Source organism: Aspergillus sydowii, assembly GCF_001890705.1.
Source record: "Aspergillus sydowii CBS 593.65 unplaced genomic scaffold ASPSYscaffold_2, whole genome shotgun sequence".
Lineage (NCBI taxonomy): Eukaryota > Fungi > Ascomycota > Eurotiomycetes > Eurotiales > Aspergillaceae > Aspergillus > Aspergillus sydowii.
The window spans coordinates 2,809,662-2,831,349 of NW_024467860.1; the positions used below are offsets into that span (position 1 = coordinate 2,809,662).

At 49.2% G+C, this 21,688-nt stretch overlaps 10 protein-coding genes across 10 annotated transcripts; 7 read left to right on the top strand and 3 right to left on the bottom strand.

Annotated features, from left to right (window-relative positions):
* Positions 1-181: 181 nt before the first annotated feature.
* On the bottom strand, positions 182-1,762 carry ASPSYDRAFT_41453 (aldo/keto reductase family protein). The gene is made up of 2 exons (XM_040846285.1): positions 1,072-1,762; positions 182-993 (listed from the first exon to the last, which is right to left on the bottom strand). Exons 1-2 carry the CDS (start codon positions 1,604-1,606, stop codon positions 479-481), a joined length of 1,050 nt encoding a protein of 349 aa, XP_040706580.1. The 5' UTR covers positions 1,607-1,762; the 3' UTR covers positions 182-478.
* Positions 1,763-2,161: 399 nt separating this feature from the next.
* ASPSYDRAFT_55540 (aspartate/glutamate racemase family protein) lies at positions 2,162-3,046 on the top strand (the record flags this gene model as incomplete). Its single annotated transcript, XM_040849054.1, has 1 exon — positions 2,162-3,046. One exon carries the CDS (start codon positions 2,162-2,164, stop codon positions 3,044-3,046), a length of 885 nt encoding a protein of 294 aa, XP_040706581.1.
* A 344-nt stretch (positions 3,047-3,390) lies between these two features.
* Positions 3,391-5,508, top strand: ASPSYDRAFT_41455 (gamma-tubulin mipA). Its single transcript, XM_040846286.1, has 8 exons — positions 3,391-3,454; positions 3,530-3,570; positions 3,682-3,794; positions 3,861-3,914; positions 3,974-4,156; positions 4,231-4,434; positions 4,485-4,571; positions 4,622-5,508. The coding sequence occupies exons 1-8, from the start codon at positions 3,447-3,449 to the stop codon at positions 5,294-5,296; spliced, it is 1,365 nt and encodes a 454-aa protein (XP_040706582.1). The 5' UTR covers positions 3,391-3,446; the 3' UTR covers positions 5,297-5,508.
* Positions 5,509-8,204: 2,696 nt separating this feature from the next.
* ASPSYDRAFT_55542 (uncharacterized protein) lies at positions 8,205-8,423 on the top strand (the record flags this gene model as incomplete). Its single annotated transcript, XM_040849055.1, has 1 exon — positions 8,205-8,423. One exon carries the CDS (start codon positions 8,205-8,207, stop codon positions 8,421-8,423), a length of 219 nt encoding a protein of 72 aa, XP_040706583.1.
* A 714-nt stretch (positions 8,424-9,137) lies between these two features.
* Positions 9,138-9,838, bottom strand: ASPSYDRAFT_86431 (uncharacterized protein; the record flags this gene model as incomplete). Its single annotated transcript, XM_040851659.1, has 3 exons — positions 9,138-9,159; positions 9,215-9,312; positions 9,530-9,838. The coding sequence occupies 3 exons, from the start codon at positions 9,836-9,838 to the stop codon at positions 9,138-9,140; spliced, it is 429 nt and encodes a 142-aa protein (XP_040706584.1).
* A 378-nt stretch (positions 9,839-10,216) lies between these two features.
* Positions 10,217-11,253, top strand: ASPSYDRAFT_663542 (uncharacterized protein). The gene has a single exon (XM_040850360.1). The coding sequence runs from the start codon at positions 10,458-10,460 to the stop codon at positions 11,160-11,162; it is 705 nt and encodes a 234-aa protein (XP_040706585.1). The 5' UTR covers positions 10,217-10,457; the 3' UTR covers positions 11,163-11,253.
* On the bottom strand, positions 11,178-14,087 carry ASPSYDRAFT_196647 (uncharacterized protein). The gene is made up of 2 exons (XM_040843735.1): positions 12,906-14,087; positions 11,178-12,616 (listed from the first exon to the last, which is right to left on the bottom strand). Exons 1-2 carry the CDS (start codon positions 13,655-13,657, stop codon positions 11,344-11,346), a joined length of 2,025 nt encoding a protein of 674 aa, XP_040706586.1. The 5' UTR covers positions 13,658-14,087; the 3' UTR covers positions 11,178-11,343.
* Positions 14,006-16,568, top strand: ASPSYDRAFT_667499 (Zn(II)2Cys6 transcription factor domain-containing protein). Its single transcript, XM_040850369.1, has 3 exons — positions 14,006-15,287; positions 15,357-15,667; positions 15,738-16,568. Exons 1-3 carry the CDS (start codon positions 14,353-14,355, stop codon positions 16,376-16,378), a joined length of 1,887 nt encoding a protein of 628 aa, XP_040706587.1. The 5' UTR covers positions 14,006-14,352; the 3' UTR covers positions 16,379-16,568.
* Positions 16,547-17,970, top strand: ASPSYDRAFT_41469 (putative transsulfuration enzyme family protein). The gene is made up of 2 exons (XM_040846287.1): positions 16,547-16,780; positions 16,833-17,970. The coding sequence occupies exons 1-2, from the start codon at positions 16,625-16,627 to the stop codon at positions 17,868-17,870; spliced, it is 1,194 nt and encodes a 397-aa protein (XP_040706588.1). The 5' UTR covers positions 16,547-16,624; the 3' UTR covers positions 17,871-17,970.
* A 1,316-nt stretch (positions 17,971-19,286) lies between these two features.
* ASPSYDRAFT_55546 (uncharacterized protein) lies at positions 19,287-20,099 on the top strand (the record flags this gene model as incomplete). Its single annotated transcript, XM_040849056.1, has 2 exons — positions 19,287-19,521; positions 19,675-20,099. The coding sequence occupies 2 exons, from the start codon at positions 19,287-19,289 to the stop codon at positions 20,097-20,099; spliced, it is 660 nt and encodes a 219-aa protein (XP_040706589.1).
* Positions 20,100-21,688: the final 1,589 nt, after the last annotated feature.

The window sequence follows — 21,688 nt, forward strand, 5'->3', positions numbered from 1 at the left end:
GGATCAGCCCCCTTTCACGTGACGTGGGAAATGTGAGCGGTTACCCCTTCTAGCAACGCCTCGCCCCTTGCAGCTGGACAAGACATTCTCTCTTTCTCTTGGTCGCTATTACGTATTCACTATTCCACTTGTATAGACAAGAGGACAACTCACAGAGCTCAATCACCCAAAAGCGCCCCAAAAACTGCGGCGTGTTCTCAGCCTTGGTTGCCTCACTTTCGTGGCTGTGTATTAACAGCTGACGAATGGACTCATTGCACAGATTGTACACCGTACTCCGGAGTACCTCCAATGTATTTTTGGATGGAGATTCTGATACGCTCTTTTCTTTTTCAAATTAGGTAAGAATGCTGAGCAAGGGCTGATAAATATTCAATATATCGAACGAAGGCAAGGCATTTAACATTAGGTAATTGACGAAGGCTAAAATAAACCATGTATTTGGCACAGCATCCAACTTTGACATGTTCCCGGGCGCCTAAGCCTTAGACTTTGGCTTGAACAACGCTTCCTGGGTGTTGTATGTATATTCGAGATCCAGATGCCAGTAATCTGGAGCTGTCGGTTTTGCGACCAACCACGCATTATCTAGCGCCTCAACGACCTCCTCTGGAAGAGGCCCTTTTTGCACATCTCTGAGATTGCTTTCTAGCTGGGCAAAGCTGCTCACACCAATGATAATCCCGTCCCGGCCATCGTCGATGTTAAGCTTGGAGTGGTGGTGAACCCAACGCAGCGCGGTCTCGGGCAATGTAAGCCCATGCTTCTGCACCACGGGTTCAATGACGGCCAAGGCATCGAAGGTGGCATCCCGGAAATAACGTTTCCTATACATTTCACCACTCTTAGCCTTGTCGCTATATCTGCCCTCTGCGGGAATGTCCTTCGTCTTGTATTTGCCAGAGAAAATTCCACCAGCAAGTGGATTGTAAACGACTATTTCGATGCCGTAGCGCTTGCAGGCAGGGATTAACTCGGTTTCAATTGAACGTGCTATAGTGCCAGAGGTCAGTACAATCAACACTGCAAGGTTGTCTCAAACTGTAGGGCCATGAGTCAGGGCTAACTCACTGATCGCGTTATACATTGCCTGGAAAATCGTCGGTCGTACCCAGCCTCTTTCATTGCAAAGAGTGACAATTTCTGCGAGCTCAAAGGCCGTGAAATTACTCAACCCTAATTGCACAAACTTTCCCTCCTTATGAAGCTCTTTAACGGCCTCCAATGTCTCGGCAAATGGAATAGACCGGTCAGGCGCATGCAGGTAGAAGATATCAACTTGGTCAGTCCCCAGCTCCTTAAGGGATGTCTCCAATCTCTCGCGGAGAACATCGGGTTTATGGACGCCAGGAGCTGTCGGGTAGACCTTGGTTGCTAGTTTTAGACCTCGCTCCTTCCATTTTGCCTGCGCTGTGAAAGCTTCCTGGGCTCCGCCAATGTAGAGACGTGCGGTATCGACTTCGTTGAAGCCTTGTTGCTGGATATAGTCCAAGTGCTTGTTGAACTCATCCAACGAGGTGATACGAGCGCCTGTTGACTCGTCCGTACCATAGGTCATCAACCCAAGGATTGTCCTTGGGACTGGGTTCTGAGCGATGAGGGGCATATTGCTGTCTCGATAAAGATAGCTGCGGGGTAAGAGGTGCATATGTTAGCAGGAGCGCAGGTACATAGTTAACCAGTACAGCTTACCTAGGTATTGCCGAGTCACAAAGAAATATATCTGAACCTTTCAACGGGTAACCGACACAGCTGAAGCGAAATAATTATTATTTATCCACGGAACTCGGCAGAGAGCTAATCATGAAGGGCCGGATTATCAAGCATCACGACCCCACACCTGGTCGCGTCATTCCCGTCGTATTCGGGCAAAGAAGCTCGTGTTGGCAATAGATTATGCTCTGTGTATATTTGCTTTTCTGGCCACTGGAAAGCCTCTTCGAGTCATATGAGATCAAATGAATTCAATCACAGGGTTACCTCCTGCCAGTAGCTGGTGCTTCACAGAATGCGGGCCCAATTGCTCGAGAAGCGGCGAATCCCAGCATTTCTGCACGACTCCAACAGAAAGCTTCCCCCATCACTACTCCTAGCTTCTCAACCCCGCCACCAAACTGTCCATGGCTGAAGGAGATACGAGCGTCCGTATCCAACATCAACCATGGCGACAGTGAGTGATCCACGATTCTCAATCTTGGTCATCAACCCCAACACCTCTACTCATATGACAAGTGCCCTGGTCCCCATCCTGGAAAACCTCGGGTACACCGACGTCCACTTCGACTACTTCACAGCTCCACAGTCTGAATCCGTTACACTCCCTGATGGCCGAGTCATCCACGGCATTGCTAGCATAAATTCGGGAGAAGACTCGGTCCTATCGGCCCTCCACTGCAGGCCATTTGTGGAACCGTTAGTGGCAAAGTACGATGCTTTTCTCGTCGCATGCTATTCAGCCCACCCCCTCGTTGGAATGCTCAAAGAGGCCATCGATAAGCTAGAAGATGCAGCCTTGTTGGAGCTCGGACCAACCGCAAATATCAAAAAGAAGTACGTGACAGGCATCTTTGAAGGAAGCATCGTGACTTCGCTATCACTGGCCAGCTCTTTTCAACTTACATGGGATGGAGGGTTTGGCAAATCGCAAGCTAAAGATACATTTGGTATCGTCACTACTGGGAGTAGTTGGAAGACTGAGCTCACGAATGCTGTTTCGAACATGCTCGTTAACTCCGGTGATAAAAACCCCTCTAACCGGTTCACTGGTGTGGAAACAACTGGGCTCACGGCCGTCGAGCTCCATACCACTCAACCTGAAGAAGTACGACGAAGGATTATCGAGGCCACCGAGCGGCTGATTAAAGCAAACCCGCGTCCTGTTAGCGCGATTTGCCTAGGATGCGCGGGCATGGCTGGCATGGAGGAAGCGGTCCGAGAGGGCTGCATCAAAGCATACGGTCGAAAGCAAGGTTGCCGTGTGAAAATAGTCGACGGCGTTGTCTCCGGTGCTGGTATGCTTGTGACTGCATGCAAAGCTGGTTTCTAGGGACATGCTTTTACGAGTTCGTGTTACACTTACAACATATCTGAGATATGATATTGGAGAGCTTATCGGACGCGATCTCAAGAATGCGGAAATATCGCATTGCTGGCTTGATGAGAGCATATCGTTTATGGGCGAAACAAATGAGAAACGTTAGCAGCTGCATAGTTAGTATGAATATGAAATCAGCTATAGTTTGGCGTCAATTTATGAATATACGTTAAATATTGGCTTTCGTGTTAAGCAAACCAATTCATGCAGTTATAGTCCATTGATGTTGATCATGGCGGTATTCACCTCCTGCGTCACTTGCGGTCTGAGGCCCCACTCCGATCAAACTCCCCAAGGAACGCGCTACGCGTAGATTATCACCTCGACTTCTCCGGGTTAAACAGGGACAAAGATGCCCAGGTATGCCATTCTAGCTTTTGCTTTTAATTTTAATTTAACCGTGGATTGTCTCGAACTGTTTTAACAATTTCACAGGGAGATCATCACAATCCAAGCCGGCCAGTGCGGCAACAACGGTACGAAACCCACGACCTAGAGCAACAAACTCGAGAACCCCTCTTCCCCAGCTGGCAACCTAGCCTATTTCACGCCATTTCCAGGAATTATACTGACGGAGTATTTTGCAGTCGGAAGTCAATTCTGGCAACAGCTATGCCTTGAGCATGGGATAAGTCAAGATGGAAACCTTGAGGAGTTTGCGACAGAAGGCGGTGATCGCAAGGATGTTTTCTTCTACCAGGTGTGTAGACTGCAGTGTCCCTGATCGGGAACCTTCTGGAGCAGCCACTAATGGGATGTTTTCTAGAGTGATGATACGAGATACATTCCCCGAGCGATCTTACTAGACTTAGAACCGAGGGTAGGATACCCATCTGCGGAGGAGCTTTGGGGACAACGAACTGAAACGTTTTTTGATAGGTTTTGCATGGCATTCAATCTGGCCCATACAAGAACATCTACAACCCGGAAAACTTCTTTATTGGACAACAGGGTATAGGTGCTGGAAATAACTGGGGTGCTGGATATGCCGCCGGGGAGGTCGTTCAGGAGGAGGTTTTCGACATGATTGATCGGGAAGCGGATGGGAGTGATTCCCTGGAGGTAAGGCGCCGCGGCGGGACTACACCGGAGCCATCAATCCAAGACACGGAGAAGTTAAGCTGATGTTGAACCAGGGTTTCATGTTTCTACACTCGATCGCAGGAGGAACTGGTTCTGGACTGGGAAGCTTCATCCTGGAGCGCATGAATGACCGATTCCCCAAAAAATTGATCCAAACATACTCAGTCTTCCCCGATACACAGGCTGCAGATGTCGTGGTGAACCCGTATAACAGTCTTCTCGCCATGCGACGACTGACGCAGAATGCCGACTCTGTTGTAAGACTACATTATCTGGGGGTTGCTGCATACGCTAAATTGCTTCTCAGGTTGTCTTGGATAATGCTGCCCTCTCACGAATCGTCGCCGACAGATTGCACGTGCAAGAACCCTCGTTCCAACAGACCAACCAACTCGTATGTTCAAACCGATAGGTGGCCGTTGGAGGCACCTGCTAACAAATTAGGTGTCTACTGTTATGTCCGCTTCCACAACCCCCCTCAGATACCCGGGCTACATGCATAATGACCTTGTCGGGATCATTGCTTCTCTCATCCCCACGCCACGCAGTCACTTTTTACTTACCTCATACACGCCATTCACAGGAGATAACATCGACCAAGCCAAGACGGTCCGGAAAACAACAGTCCTAGATGTCATGCGTCGTCTTCTACAGCCCAAGAATCGGATGGTCTCGATCAATCCCAGCAAGTCCAGCTGCTATATCAGTATCCTCAACATCATCCAGGGAGAAGCGGACCCGACAGATGTGCACAAATCGCTACTACGTATCCGTGAGCGACGCCTGGCGTCTTTCATCCCTTGGGGTCCCGCTAGCATCCAGGTTGCTCTTACGAAGAAGTCGCCGTACATACAGAACACCCACCGAGTCAGTGGTCTAATGCTCGCGAACCACACATCGGTAGCTACGTTGTTCAAACGAATCGTCCAACAATATGACCGCCTACGGAAACGAAATGCTTTCTTAGAGCAATACAAGAAAGAGGCGCCATTCCAAGACGGTCTTGACGAATTCGACGAAGCCCGATCAGTGGTGATGGATCTCGTTGGAGAATACGAAGCAGCAGAGAGAGAAAATTACCTGGACCCCGACGCGGGTAAGGAGGAGCTGGGAGTATGAGAGGCAACGTGTTCACTTCTCTTTTGATGTTCATTTCGTTTTATCTTATGACCTGGTGTATCCCAAGACGGAAAAGGCGTTTTCATATTATTCTCTAACGTCAATGCGTGCGTGTTGTTTGAATTTCTATATTTGGCGCGGAAATTACCTAGGTACCTTATTAGGGGGGAAATGAAAGAAATTCTTGAAACTCATCTTGGTCAGCGCCTAGTAATCTTGCCAATATTGCGATTGGCTACCTAGTGCCAGTATGTACTGGAATTATTTTAATTTCGATTCGTTACCGATGTACCTCTTCACTGTGGCTTGAGATATTCAGTCCAATTGAAGGTGTAGTCGGTATAAAGTTGGTCGACCACATCTCGACTTATAGAGCATGTTTCACTTTCGGGCCCGTGGCGTTGCATCCTCTAATTTCTAGAAAAGTAAACGACAAGAGTCGTACAAGGTCTCGGTTTTATAACTTTCCTCTTCCAAGCTCCAAGTATCCGATATTTGTCCCTCATTTCTTGCTCTCGCATTATAGGATCAAACGAGGGTCCACTAACATGCGAAAGACGTAGCTCGCGTTACGGAGAATTGGCATAAATCTTGCCATCGTACAAAGTAACAAGGACCTCAGCAGGGTGGAAAACCATGCTTGTTGCAGGAAATCGTCCGCCGCAAGGAGTTGCAGGGAACTCTAAAGTCTCAATGATAGTGGTAGTAGTACAGTGAATGTTTCCCAAACTCACAACCAACAACTGCTACCGTACCTTTACCATGAGTTGTCAATCAGTTAACCGCCCAGAAGTCGCCGTAAGACGAAGAATCCATGAATCGAGAAGTATCCACCCTGAGACTAATCTCCCAGACCGTGGAGCTCGCAGTTTCAGCAGCTCTCATTGGCCCTTGGAGACAGAACCACGGTTGAACGAGTCACCTCTCTCGACGCCATGGTTGGCTATTGTGAATTTAAACAGATGGCTTCCGCGTACCTCGGCGGGGTTGTGGAGATGGTGCAGGAAGGGAGTCGATCGCCACTTCGCCAGAGGACTGCGAGGTGGACGTGACTGAGTGGTGCAAACTGCAAAGGGTGCAGCAATGCCAAAAAATCGGGATTACCCGGTCGGGTCTAGTGCCATGTCCAAGTAGATAACCTCTGAAGAATTGTCCATTGTCTCCAAATAATAGCTCGTGCATGCATGTTCCCAGTGGCGCTGAGAGTTGGAGTTCGGCTAGTTAATTTCTACCAGGGTTCGTCTAGTCTTTCTGTTCCTGATTACAGTGCGAACTCCGAAATACATCCGGCACTTATCGTTCGCTAGCCGATCTCGCCGACGGAATTGGAGTTGGAGGCCTGGAACGATACGGTGTAGAACTCCCTCATCGAGGCCGCAACCTTCAATAATGCTATTGCTGGGAAACGGGATCCGGCTCAACTAGCCAGAGTCTGCAGCAAGCACAGACAACAGATGGGCCGATCTGCATGCTATGCGTTGGACGTGATGTGCGACCTCCGTCTCCCATCCGGTGCTCCCTTGTACTCGGCACCACAATGGGAAAAAAGTACTGTACAGCTGAGGCATCTTCGGACACAAGTCCATGACTCTCGAGTCTCGAATTCACTCAGCTGACGGCACTTGGGAATGAATTTCGCGGTCCGCGACCAACGGGCCTCATGTGACTCCCCCAGCCAGGGGATTAAGATTCGATGGCCTGCGCCCAAGTCACCTGTTTCTCTCGATAATCCCTTTTCATATGAGAAGACAGGAAACTGGGTCATTAATGCCTCAAGGCTTTGAGTTATTGCGGGGAGGGTTAAGCCAGATGCACATTGCACAGACACAGGCTTGGCTGCGACCTGAGTATCTCGATTGCATTACTGGGGATACTATTGCGCGACTAGTAGAGAAGTAGTCGCAGGTTAGTGCATTGCAGCGGTTGGGCTGCGAATTCTGTACAGATGGCAACCGCAAACACGCAACCTGGCTCATCCAATTTCTCCATAGCGCTCTGGGTTCTTGTGATAGCGTCACTTGCGACATCATTCAGTCAGAAGTCGTGGTGGCAGCATGACGCCATAAAGAACGTGGATAGGACACGTATGGACCACGACTCGAGGTATACTACCACTAACTCGCTCCCCGTAACTCTGTCGGTCAGTGAAAGGACTCGGGGCGTAACTTAGTAAGATGAAAGAGTCTGCCTTCCAAGGTTGCCATCATTGTTACAACTTGCACTGCTAATCGGAATCCGGAAGGCGAGAGTCTGGGTCAGTGATTAATAAAGCAGCGAATATTTCAGTACCGCCAGACGAAGCGTTCAGGCGAGTCCTGGAAGCTTCCAGTGCTCCACTGCGAGTGCCTCCGTCGTAGGCTGTTTGAGCAGCGGCTAATAATAATGTCAACTGCAACAGTGACCCGACTGCGGCGATCGCCTTGACTCAGCCGGGCATCCATGAGGCGATTCCGTATAAATTGACTTTGCGCTGCTGTCGCCGCTGCGCTGCCTCCTTTCGCTTCCTTTTCCACTCTTTGTCCATTTGTGAGTCTTGGTTTGCGTCCCGGTTCCAGACCCCAGTCCACTCTCCTTTCTTATATATACCGCCATCCTCCCTCTTCACCCTTCAGAGCGCCCCCGTCCTTATCTGCCCTCCTTATCTCCCTCGCACCTCCCAGCTAGTTCTTATGACCGACCTTCTACTCTTACCACGTCATCCTCGCATCCTCAACACTCCAATCCCGTTTGTCTGCTATCCCGCTCATTTTCAGCATCATTGAGTCGGTATCCCTCCACGTAACTCTACTTTAAACTTCACCCAACCGCTCCGACAACCGACAGCGTCGTCTCCGCACCGAGCCCCGACTTCGGCGTCGCCTCCTTATCCACACTCTTTTCTCTACCTCTCTCGCCACAACCACCCAGCATGGCTCCGCGCAAGCCTCGTTGCAATTTCAAGGAGTGCAAGGAAGCTGCCCAACGCATCGTTGGTGACTGCAGTTTCTGCAACGGCCACTTCTGCTCCAAACACCGGATGCTGGAAGCTCACTCCTGCACCGGTCTCGAGGACTGCAAGAAGGAATCCCACGCCCGGAACGCCGATAAACTCAACAATGAGCGTACTCAAGTCATCAAGGGGGTATAAATAGGGGGTCGCCTCTCACCACCTACATGCTTTCCACAATCTATCGGCCTGCAATCCGTTTTCGATCCTATTCTCTTGAGCGATTTCGGACATGTCAGCGGCTACAGCTAGGGATGTACAACTTTCCGTTAGATGTGGATTTTTTTTTCTCTCTATGATTCTGCTTTCTATTTGTCGTTGTTGAGCATCTTCACTTCTGGGTTGGGGCATCTATTCTTCTATTTTCCCATTTTCCGAATCATACGCGTGGCGTTAGACTACTGTGGAGTTGACTTCTTATGATCCCTTTCTTGCATAGTCTTGGAATTGCGATAGTCATTTGACGTTTCAGTTGATGGCTACTTGATGACAAGATCTTTTTCATCCATCCGCTTGGAGCAGAATCTTCGTCCCATTTTTTGGACTATCATCGTGTCCATTGGCGTGTCACATATCCAAGCGGGTATAGGTACATATGCATACTTTTGAACCTATCATCTTTCTATATTCGAGGAACAACGTACTGTAGAAGTGACTGAAGAGTCGCCGTAGACGGTGTGTTCGGAACCAGTAAGCGTGCACAACGTAGCCGGGACCATCCTAGCAGGCCAAAGCTCAATCAGCGACTAGGGACCATTTCCTATTCCCCGAATGAGCAGGTACAGGGCAAAAGCCAGCTAAGCTGAAATTGAATTCGAGAACCAATACAGTTGATCGTGAGGTTGTTACTTGGCTTTAGCCGGGTCCTATCTTCGGCCTGTAGGTGAATAATTAGCATCATACCATTCGAGAAACAGAAGTAGAAAACATACATATCGTGGTGTTCGCTCAATCTGCTCAAGTATTTATTCAGTTCCTCGACCCGCTCCTTATGGGTCTTGATACCCTCGCGCTTCAGTCGCTCTAATGCCTATCGGTGTATCAGCATGGATGTATGTCGCCATATCCGGAAAATTGAAGATTGGAGAACAGTCCAGGCATGGCCTGACACGAGAAACAAACGAAGGAAGAACAGGATACAGAAATCATAATAAAAATACCAAACAGAAGCACATCCAAAAAAAACAAAAAAACAAAAAAACAAAAAAGAAATACGGATGGTGGAAACTAGAGTGAGTGCAACATACCCGCTTCCTCCTCATCTCCTCATGCCTCTTCTCAGCTTCCGTCTTCGCAGGCGCATGCGACTGCGACTGTGGAGTCGAGGATCCATCACCCTCCTCCCGTTCTTCACCCGGTAAAACACCAGTAGAAGATCTCTCCTCCCCAGCAGCCTCGCTGTTTTTCTCTCTTTCCTTCTCGGCGCCGCCCGCGCCAGCAGCGGTAGTGGCCGAAGAGCTCTTCTTGCTGCTCTTCTTCTTCTTTACCCGGCCGTCGCTGACTTTGGCGCCCTTGAGTTTGAGCTTCCCGCCGCCGCCGGCTGAGTATTCATCCATTGTAAACGGGCGACACTCTGGTAATTGAGGTCTATGGGTCTTGAGGGTGACTTTTGCAAGATATGGTCTTGTTGGAAGACGGAAGTGATTTGACGGAATGGGAGTGGCGGCGGTGCTGCTTTATGGGATTCACGTGACTTATACTTGCTGGGGAGAAGAGAATTCTATCTTGAACAAAGGTTTTACAATAGATTAATTTGGTTATAGAGGGCAAATTATAGGTTTGAGCCCATGGGATATTTTGTGGCTTGGTTGAAATCTACCCGCTATGCCGACATTGGGTAGGATTCAGGTTGTAGCTCGGTTGTATAAATTCATAGTCGAGTATTAATGAGAATGGACTTACTATTAGAAGCATTCACTTCCACAGACTTAACAGCCAATTGTAGTCCTGCATATGTATACACTTCCTTTCACAGCTTCATAAAACCCCGACCAATCTACACACAAGTCGGCTTAATGAAGACAAAGCACAAGAGTTCACCCATCCAAATATTCACTTGCCCAGAACAAGGCCATTGAGTACAACTGTAGAGTATAAGTAGTACTCACGTAGTATGGATTCCAGCGTACCACATCTTTCGTACCCATTAATCCTTTTTTATCTTCAGGCAACAAGATGAATCCAATCGAGTCAGCCGAGCAAACTTACCGAACCGGCCAAATCGAGGTCGACCAGATAATGTCAGACCAAGAATTAACAGACCAATATCCAGACGACGAAACAGAGGGAATCAATCAAGCCAACATACTTGACATGACCCACCGTCAAGCCCCAGAATCCTCATGGATCCCAGGGCAACAAGCAAAATACGAGTGCACAACCTGTACACTTTGCAGTACAGGCTCGGACTGCCCAACAGCAGGACACCCCTTCAACACAGAACTCCAGACAGGGCTGCGCTGCTATCAGTGCTCCGCGTGCTCACATTCGAAATACAAGCCCAAGGCGACTAACGGGCGCAGACTTTCACAGAAACAACTAGAGAAGCTGGACACTCCAAAACCGTACAAGAAGCCGCTTAAACGCTTCTACTCGGACGATTTCACGTGGTACGTGGTTATCCCTCTTGAGGAGGAGTGTGACTCGTTGATTTTCAAGTATAGAGTCGCGCTTGCGGAAATGGAGAATGCCAAAGCGACGATTTATACGGAGAAGCCGGATGATGAGGATTGTGGGAAAGGTTTCGTCTTTGAAATTGGCATGAAGCAGTCAACGAACGTAAAGATGGTGCTTGAGGAGGCGAGAGAGATTATTAGGGATAGATTGAGAAATAACATTAATGTTTGGGCGATGGAGGTTAGTATAGATGAGTGGAAATGAGAGCTTTTTCTTTTTGGTTTGTTCTGGACGTCTCTTGTTTATGTGTTGGTATTTGTGGTGCAAGGGGATTGTTGGAATCATAACCAACTATTATAATTAAATCTATATCATTCATTTCACATTCTAATATCTGTATACGTAGTTTCATTTCAACATATAAATGTACTTAGCATTAAGCCGGTTAATCAAAAGGGATTGGGCGTAGGTTCGAGCTCCCACCCATCCGTTTTCGCATCTCAGCCCCAGCAGCTATAGTGCTCGGTACCTTGATTCCACAGCAGTCGCCAAACCAATCTGAATGCTGACTGTGATCGTGGGCATGCCCGTCTCCATGCTCGTGCGCATGCTCGCTTTCCTCTTCTCCAGCTGGAAGTTCACCCATACCAGACTCTGCTGGCAGCAAGCTGCCAAACAAAAAGTGCTGCATGATAGGAAGTTTCCCCATGACTTCCTTGATGAACATTTTCTTCATGCCGCTTTCAATCTTGGTCCAGTTCTTCGCGCCCGAGATATCATCCAGCATAGGACTATGCCACCGAAGGCCTTTTACTGTTTTGACGCTATCAACCCATCGCACCTGATCGAGGTACAGATATCGATCCCCCTCTTCATCAATAATAGCGGTGTTGTGAATCGCCAGTGGCGTGACATATGGATGTCCAACGAGCTGCGCCGCGCCAAACAGAAACGGCAAGAAGTGGTAATCATCTAATCCCCAGACACCGTGGGACCCGGCGGGTTCGAGATAATACGTCGATTGAACATCGCGCATAAGACGCATGTACCGAACATAGACACGGAACACGATCGACTCAAAGTCCGGCTTTGAGAACAGGCCTAGCTGTCGCAGACAGAGCAGCCACATCATGAAATTCAGTTCGTGCCCAGACCCATAGTCCAGTCTGTCCCGCGATCCCAGTGAGTGAATCAGATATGTGGATACCTCGTTAATGGCGGACTCGTTTTGTATTCCGAGAATGTCTCGATGCCATGCTGTGCTCTGGGTGGCGACGTCGTCAAATAGGTCGCGGAAGGCGGGGTTCCCGAACCGAGAGCCACCCTGGTCGATACCCGGATGCTTTTCGACGAGATTGTCGATATTGTCTATTACTGAGAGAACTTTGGAAATGTTGGCGGGGAGATTAGCTTCGGCGTCTGGTGCTGCGCGGCCCCGCACGGAGTCAGAAAGACCGAAGATGAAGGCGATAACAAGGGTGTAGGTGGGCGAGGAGAGGAATGTTTCATGGTCATTTTTAGAGAGGATTCGACGAACGGGGACAGAGTATTCGTGGGAGGATAGGTCTGGCGGGCTCGGGAGGGGAGGGGTGACGGGGGTTGGATCTCTTGAGGATTGGGACTTTGTTCTTGCTGCCCGGAGCTCTGACAGCTTTTGTGAGAGATCGATCTTCGGCTTCGCGGATGATTTTTGATCTTCGGCCATGTTGAGAGTTGAGCTGTTTCGTTGTTGTCAAGTTGACATTCAGAACGGAAGCTGTTAATGTTATCGGAATGGTGTCAAATCAGACGGGGACCACGGTGGATTCCCAAAACGGTTAGCGCCCTTATATAGAAGGTCATCCAAGGCTTCGAGATCTTGGAAATATTGTTACAATTTACGAAGCTGGATACAAAGTAGTCTATGTCATGGAAGTTATCAATGCATTAGGATATCATCGCTGTCGTCTCTATGCGCTAGCATGCTGTAGTGACACAAAAGTGTGGGATCAACTTCTAGACCTTCACTTCTGATCCTTCATTTCTGCCCTCAGCTTTACCATATCAGCAATTCCCTTCCCGGTTTCAGTTCCCAATTTCTCAAACCCATTGATGACACCCTCCCGGTCACCCTGACCCATCTCCTGGCTCATCTTAAACTTCCCCTGTAGGCGATCGATGGTAATCTCAATGCCGATAATGTTCTTCTTCAGAAGATCGACATGGTTAACAGGTGCATCGGACACTTTCCACGGCGAGGCGTATCCCATAATTGACGTTTCCGACTGGTTCGATAGTTCCTCAACTTGCTTCTGTAAATAGTTCGACGTCTCCTCAGACTTGGAGTCGCAGTAGATCCGGATTTTTCCATATGCCTGCGCCGCGGCATAGTTCCAGGTGGGAACAACCTTGCCAGTTGCGGGCTTGGTCTCAGTATAAAACTTTGGGGTCACATAGTGGTGATGTGGGCCATTAAATAGGACCAGGACCTCGTCTGGTAGCTCGAGACTTGTATTTCCTTGCTCTCGTTGCGCCGCTAATGCCTCCATTAGCGCCCTTGCCTGCGGGTTCTGCTTTGCCATATGACCGCGTAGTATTCCATTTGAGAGACTGCCATCTTTTGTCTCTGGGACATCCAGTATGAATGGGATATGGCTGCTTTGGAGAAGTGGGTACGAAGGCGACTTGATAGCGGTTGTGACAATACCTAGTGGGTTGTCGCGGATGAGTTGGTGGAGGATGGCGACTTGTCCCTCTGCGTGGACTGCTCGAAGGTACATTTTTGACCCAGATCTGTTTTACGTAGCTTCACCTCTAGGCGGATATTCGAGTTTCAAGGTGCGCGAGGTTGAAACTATTTGCGTCTGGTCCCCTTATAAGACGATGCGGGGAGTCATAGAGCCTGGATACCACCACATCGGCGGGATTTGGACGCTTTTAATCGCTCCTTTGCCATTGGTAGAGAAAACCGACTCGTCGCCGAACTTCTCCAAATGGAATGGGGGACTCTTGGTCAGTCATCGGTCCAGTACCCGAGCCCCGCCTGGAGGCAAGGGCGCCAGGATCGGGTTTCGGGTCTGGAAAACACTAAGGTACTCCGTAGATCTCAGGGCATTGCATTCTAGCTGGTAAAAGATGCACTGTCAGCCAGTGACTCAGTGGCAGTTTAGTAACATCAAACACAACGCCATTATTCCCATGACACACAAAGCAACGGCCTCACAATGTTGAAAAGTCCACGGCTGGACGTTAAAACTGCGCTATTTGGTCATGTGACTCCTTTGTTCATTGCTGGAGTAATTCCAGATCATCCATCTTGGACCTGAACAAGAGACTTGTCTTCGTTCTGGAGGCATTGAGCCCTTGAATTCTTGACCGGTCCCATTCAATGGCTTTGTCCTCATGATCTGTATAGCTTGTCGATATCCGGCAGTTTTTCCTACCCAATTCCCACTATAAACAACCTGCTGGGACTATGTCTACTCGGGATCCCTATCAAGCAGGCTCCGCTTCTAGGGTGGGAAGAAAAAGAACTGTTGGTCAATACGGGCAGGCGTGTTTGCCCTGCTTCAAGAACAAGTCCAAGTGTGTTAGACAAGACAAAGCTGATAGCTGCGAACGATGTATTCGACTCAAAAAGGAATGCTCCTCGGCAGAGTCGCTTCGCAAGCGAGCTATTCAGAAGCCTTTCGATGCGGCTGCAACAATCGCAAATCTCAAGGCCAAGGTTGACAGTCTCAACACGCTCTTAAATGAAGTCGTTGAGAGTTCTGGTTCATCCTCCGCCTTGCGCGACATTCTTGAAGAGAGACAGCGGGACAAAGAACCGCTATATGAAACGAGGGAACTGCCGATATCTGACCGGACGCCAACCACTTCAAGTGATTGGAAGTTATCTCCCGATAAAGAACAAGCACGTCTTTCTATCTTCCGGGAACGGATGCTGCCGTTTCTTGCGTTTGTGGATCTGCCTCCAGACTTGAGTGCACAGGAACTTCGTGACGAGAGGCCGCTCTTATTCCAAGCCATTATGACTGTCACCTCGCCATCGGCCCAGGAGAGACGGGCACGTGGAAACGAACTGAAAAGTACCATTACCCAAAGAACTTGGGGAGGCATTGACACGAGCTTGGATTTACTACTCTGCATATTGACATATCTCTGCTGGGGTTATGATACCTTTATCAATAGTGTCACCATCTCGAGTCCTTCTCGTCTAACGCAGATAGCAATGGCGGTGGCTTACGATCTTCGTGTGGATACATCGGGACCCATTGGATCATATCTTTTCCCCAGCGAAGTAATAAGCGCGGGTCTAGTCCCAAGCCGTTCGAGGAGCCCTGAGGAGACAGCTCAAGAAAAACTACAGAACAAGAGAGCTATATTGGGATGTTTCTTTCTAAGTTCTCTGTGCGTTTTTGCTCTTCCAATCATGCGCTAGCAAAACACTAATCTTCTGCTTCTGACACTGTGTTTCAGGACGGCATCTCATTATCGCCGAATGGAACCTATGCGCTGGACGCCTCAGATGGAGGAGTACCTCGACACATTAGGCAGAACCAAGGAGTGCGTAACCGATGAAATGTTTTGCCTGCAGGTACGCCTCCAGGCTCTTGCTCAACAAGTCAGCGCGGAAAAGGACCAGCGACAATTGGAACGTTACCAGATGATTTCAAACTTGACGCCCGGCAACTCAACAGAGCCTTTGCTGAATAGGTGGTATCTTGAGGCCCTGCAAAGGAAGATACATGAAATCACGGCTTTGATACCACAGCATCTTAAGTCTAATGGCAAGTTCTAGTAATTGGATCATTGCATGTCATGTGTTTATCAAGTCCCACTAACAGGTGGTCTATACAGAAATACTCCTTTCACAACTTTATTACACCTCCCTTAGCATATACGAAACCATCCACCCAGTCAGTGCGGATGTCGAAAACACTCCTTCATTCAACATATCCTCCACTCTCGATGAGCGAGATTGCCACTATCGCACCCTACAGGCTATACGATCTTTTTTTGATAATTTTTCCAGATTTACTTCCTTGCATTGGGCCGGATTCCCTTTCCATTTCTGGGCACAGTCGGTACGGTGTACCGCTGTACTGATAAAACTATCAGTTCCCGCGGACCACCGTGATGAAGTCCGTAATACAGTTGACGTGCTCACTGTGGTGGATTCGATTTCGGAAAGAATAAAAGGAGCCGCGATTGAGATAGGCGAGACTTCCCCGGAAGACTTGTTTGGAAAATTCTATCGTGCCTCAAGGGCATTGTACGCCTATATATCCGCCAAGTTGCAACCACCTCCAGAGCATCAGCAGACTTTGCTACCTTATACGGAAGCACCCGTCTGGAACGACTCCGGATTTGATCCGGGTTCCATTGATGCGACGCAGATGTTGATGATGCAGTGGCTTGGCTTTAATGACCCCATTGCTAGTGCGGCCATGTCGTACAGTAGTCCGGCTTTATACTATAACTACATGCCCGGTATGTAATATTTAATGAATAAATGGATGTAATATATACCCAGTTTGACATGGGCGCTCGACTGGTCTCGAGTTCCATTTTGGGAAGTTGCGAGGAGTGGGGCTGACTGAAGAAATCCTATGAGGGTTCCACGGTTGGCGGCCTAAGCTCCATCTATAAGGAGTATAAATGAAGTACAACGTGCAAAGTTCAACTCAAAAAAGTCTTTAACCATTGCAACTTAAAGTAACACTATTCTTCATCCCGTGCTCGAAATGGCGCCCTCAGATACTCACCGCCCCTCAACAAACGCCCTGCATGCCGACGACTACTTAAACTTGGTGACGGATGTTGCGCCCCCAATCCACTTATCTACAACTTTCAGGTTTCCAAAAGAGCCTGAGAACCTGATTCCCTCTGAAGATCCCGTGGTGCGTGCCGAATTTGCCTCCAACAGAGAACTCTGTATTGATAGTGTTACAGGAAGAGTTTGACGGAAAAAACTACGTATATTCCCGAGAATTCGCGCCTAATGCCACGCGATTCGAAGCTGTGCTTTCGTCGCTGCTAAAGGGTTATGCCGTGAGCTACACCACCGGTCTAGCTGCGCTGCATGCTGCCCTTATTTTGTTAAATCCTCGACATGTCTCCGTGGGAGAGGGGTACCATGGCACCCATGAGGTTATTTCGGTTATATCCCGTCTTTCAGGTCTGGAAAAGCTGCCTCTCGACTGTTCAGCGGAAAGCCTAGGAGAAGGCGACGTGGTCATTCTTGAAACCCCGGTGAATCCCCTGGGGACTGCGCTCAGCATCAAGGAGTTCGCGGAGAAGGCTCATTCAAGAGGAGCATATCTCATTGTCGATAGCACATTTGCGCCCCCGTCGCTGCAGGACCCCTTCCTGTGGGGTGCGGATATTGTGATGCATTCGGGATCTAAGTACTTCGGCGGCCACAGTGATCTTTTATGTGGAGTGCTTGCGGTAAAGAGCAAAGACTGGCAGAAGAAGCTTATAGAGGACCGGTTGGCCCTAGGGAATGTTATGGGTAATATGGAAAGTTGGCTTGCTCTCCGTAGTCTACGGACCCTGGATGTTCGAGTACAGCGAGCCAGCGAGAGCTCGGGTAATTTGGTTGCGTGGCTATACAAAGCTCTGACTGCAGCTACACCGGAGCCCAACAGCGAGGAACATCTTGTGCAGGCGGTTCTTCAAAAGATTCACCATGCAAGTTTTCAAAATGAGCCTTGGCTACTGGAGCAGATGCCCAATGGCTTTGGCCCAGTTTTCTCGATTGTCTTGCAGAGTGAAGAATTCGCGCGAGTTTTACCAAGTAAACTGGCTTTGTTTCAGCATGCAACAAGCCTGGGTGGTGTTGAATCCCTAATCGAGTGGCGCGCGTTATCNGATTCGCGGGTGGATAGAAAGTTGTTGAGGGTTAGCGTTGGGTTAGAAAATTGGGAAGATTTGAAGAATGATTTGCTTCAAGGATTCAGGTTGTTGGTGGTAAAGCAAGGCCAATAATCTTAGGATAGTTAGTACTTGTATATACCGGAACAACAATCTACTCTAGATTCATGGCCGTCGAACGAATGTTGATCGATTCTCTATAACTCCTGGTTTATTAGGTTGTTTCCAAAAGCTAGTATTAGAGTACCTAACGGACACCAGTTCATTAGTTCCTGGGGTCGTATTGGGGAACCAATTCCCCAGGGCTCCTTCCGCATGATATCGGGCCAACACGGCGCAATATAGCGCTGCCTAGATGACTTGGCTTCAGACCATGTGAGGTTCCAGTCATGGCCAAGCTGCAAGGCTCAAGAGATTTGTTGTGTAAGTGATGCTTCGGTGGATGCGGGGTCCCAGCCTAGAATCTTTAGACGGTGGGAGTATTTCAGAGTATTTCACTCCAGCTAACTGTCGAGGGATTTACGATCTATTGTGTCCTCGGCTATGTTGCCCTGTACAGTCCCGTTCGCAAGTTTGTCTAAGTTCCTTCACCGTATCGAGTGCATCGCTGTATCGTATTTACCCCGCATTCAAACAACAGCACCAAGCCAGGCTACATTCTGAGATAGAATGCCCTGCGTCTTCGTCAAAATCGCGGTCCCCAAACATCAGAGGGTATAAATAAACATGTTGGCGGGGATGGATTATGGGGGCGCATCTGAGTTTTTCTGTACAAACCGCTACCACGGAGACGCATCAGCCTTGGGAAAAGACCGCAGCGTGAGATGCCGTCATCTTCTCGAGAGGGATACAACACGAGGCGATCTCCCTGATCCACCCGTGGTTGTTGCTCAAGGGACCAAGAGACTCAAGAGTGGCTTTGGCTTTGGCCGCTTTGTTGATCATGGGTCACCCTGAGGCCGTGGCCTGAGGAACAAGCCTGAGGAACAGACGGTGTATATTGACCGCCTTCCTAGAAAGCAGCTCGTCCTGGCAGAAACGGGTCGATCTCAGCCGAGGGACTAAGCCTGAAGTAGTTGGTCACAAGCATAGTGCAGTGGCGCGTGATTGTCGCTGGCTGAAGGAAGAACCTTTGAATGGCCCGCCGAGGTGTTCATTGAAAGCCAGGGAGCACCTCGACATCTGAAATATCCAGTCTGAGGTTGGGCGCCTCTCTTTCCATTTCTGTTACTCAGTGTAATCTCCCTTGAGGATGAATGCAAGCTACGGGTCTTAGCAACTGTCGCGGTCTGGTCAAATCCCCACCGAGAAAGCTGGGGTACTTCATCCGCTACCCACCTTTTCTCCCATCACTCTGCGTCTCAGCGGTGGAAGCCCCTGTTGTCCCGCGAGCACGCCATCATGGACCAGTCTGATCTCAATACACAACACACGAGGGAGGTCGGTGCTTACCCTCCCACGCAGCGATCTTCATCCCTCCATCCACCTTTTTACGAACCAACATATTCTGATTCACCGCATCAGGCGACCATGCCTCGCCAGGGACCCCGGCAGCCTGCCAACGAAGTAACCCCGATAGTGAGCCACAACAGTTCGCAACGGCGACGGTATAACTCTACTGAAAATGTCCCGAGAGGCTCGGATGCGGAGCTCGGTAAATTCCCGACACGCCAGGGTTCCAGGACTCAAAGCCGACGAGACTCTGGACTGGCAGGTTCCGATGAACCCAAAGCACCCTGGTACTCTCGGATTGCGGACAGATACGGTAGTTTAGAGCTGGAGAACAAAGGGAGCGTTGCTCGCGATCATCTTGCTTTGGGTGCGTGTCGAGCCTTTTCTTGAGACTGTCCATTCGACTTTCCTTTTCTGGCCATTCCCATGACGCCCGGGCGTGTTAACCGTGAACTTCTTTTTATAGAACGAACATTCCTCGCGTGGCTGCGAACTTCGCTAGCATTTGCGTCCATTGGGATAGCAGTGACACAACTCTTTCGCCTGAGAAGCGCTTCAACGCAAAGCCAAAACAGTGTAGAGCTTGCATCCGAGAGTGTATCCTCACTACTATCACCTGACTACGATGGTCCCGCAATCATAAGGATATCAGACACCTCTGAGCGGCTTCGCAGCTTAGGGAAGCCGTTAGGCACAACTTTCCTTGGGGTCGCGATACTCATTCTCTTGGTCGGCTTCCATCGCTACTTTGAGAGCCAGTACTGGATTATCAGAGGCAAGTTCCCGGCCAGTCGCGGCAGTATCGCCCTTATCGCTTTTGTAGCTGGTGCTTTGATTATAGCAGCGCTGGCTGTCATCATCGCTATTTCTCCTGGCGCGGTTGAAAATTAAACGGCGAGCTATGCGACACACATAGTGCTACTGCACTATTACTTGTGATGCGATTTTACTGGGCTAAAAGGCTTCAATTTTGAGCTCTGTGATCTTTACGAAGGTTTAAGATTAGCTCAGAACTCGAGGTACGCCATTTTCTTTTTCTCTTCATCGTTTTTGCCTCGTTTTTCGTTTTGTTTCCTTGCTTGCGTTTTGAGCCATTGTACGACTACCATCTCGGAATTTGTTGACGGGAAGGGTTTGATTCCACTTTATGTGCATAGTTATAGGGAGCCTGGAGTGAGGGTAGGAGCTCTTCTGATGTTATAGGCCATACATAGCATATAATACGTAGGTAGCTGGACTCCGTATCAGTACTTCTGAATAAACAATATAACCTAGAACACCCCAGCGGATATCGGAAATGACAGGCCCTAATATCAGAGCGAGTGCCTGAAAGCCCACGGTTAATCTCAGTTAACGTTTAAAACACGTGCAACCTTGACTAAAGTCTCAGCTGAATCTGCTGAGGTCTCAAACTCTGAGTCACCTTGCAACTGTAAGGCCGCCGGTAGGGCTGAAAGCGTTCGACGAATGAGCAGGAGTTGCCACCGCCCTTGATACGACACAAAAGGGCCTCGCAAGGCCAGAAAGGACGGAATCTCCCCCCCAGGGACCACTCCAACAGATACCCTTGTCAATATTATCGGACAAACCGGATTGGGATGAACCACTGTTTCACTTAGCAGGTAAGCTGGTGGTAGGGCAACGAACTGTGATGGTGAGACGAGCGCCTCCCAAACCCATGGTTGAGATTTTAAAGGCTGAGGTCTTCGGTAGCGCCGAACCACAAACTGCTTAGCTTGATGGAATCTGACATCATGATCTCAAAGAGGGAGAAACGCAGCGAGTTTTGAATGGTTGACTCGATCACCCGAGACATCCTGGTGGGGATTGATCTGATCCCGTTCGTCGAGTCTTCTGGAACTGGATTATTCCCGTTGGGAGTTGAACCATGGTTCGCGGATACCTGCCAAATTACAGTGTACGAAGTACGGTAAGTAAATATTTTCTCCGCAGGCCGCACAGGAGAAGCAAGGGCGTTGGATAAGGTCCGGGTTTTACGGTTATTATTAGTATTACACTGCAGGGATACTGTGACTGTGTGCTGTTTTCGCGCAGGGGTAGGGGTGCAGAGAACGGAATTGACTTGCGGTGGCCGCTGAGGAGGGAGGGGGAAGGGGGTGAATAATGCAAGATAGATGATGAATAAATCGTGTTGAATATGGGTCTGATTCAGTCCCCCTTGCAGCGTGCATTTGATGATGATAACGGATGTAAAAAAAATTTCGGGTTGGGCAATATGTACGAGGAATGGGTGTTGATAACTGGCCACTTGCAGTTCTGACCGTGACTCGCCCGCGCACCGGACTCTGGTGTCGCCGCATCACTCGGGAATCGTTTATAAAATGATCACCACGGTAACGGTGCCAGGTCAGCGAGATGTGTCACAACGTCTTCAACCAATTGAACGAAAGGGAGTTTTTTTCTCCTGTGCCTGTAGCAGATCAAGTCGCGCAGCCAAGAGCCTGGGGGGTTCTCAAGTA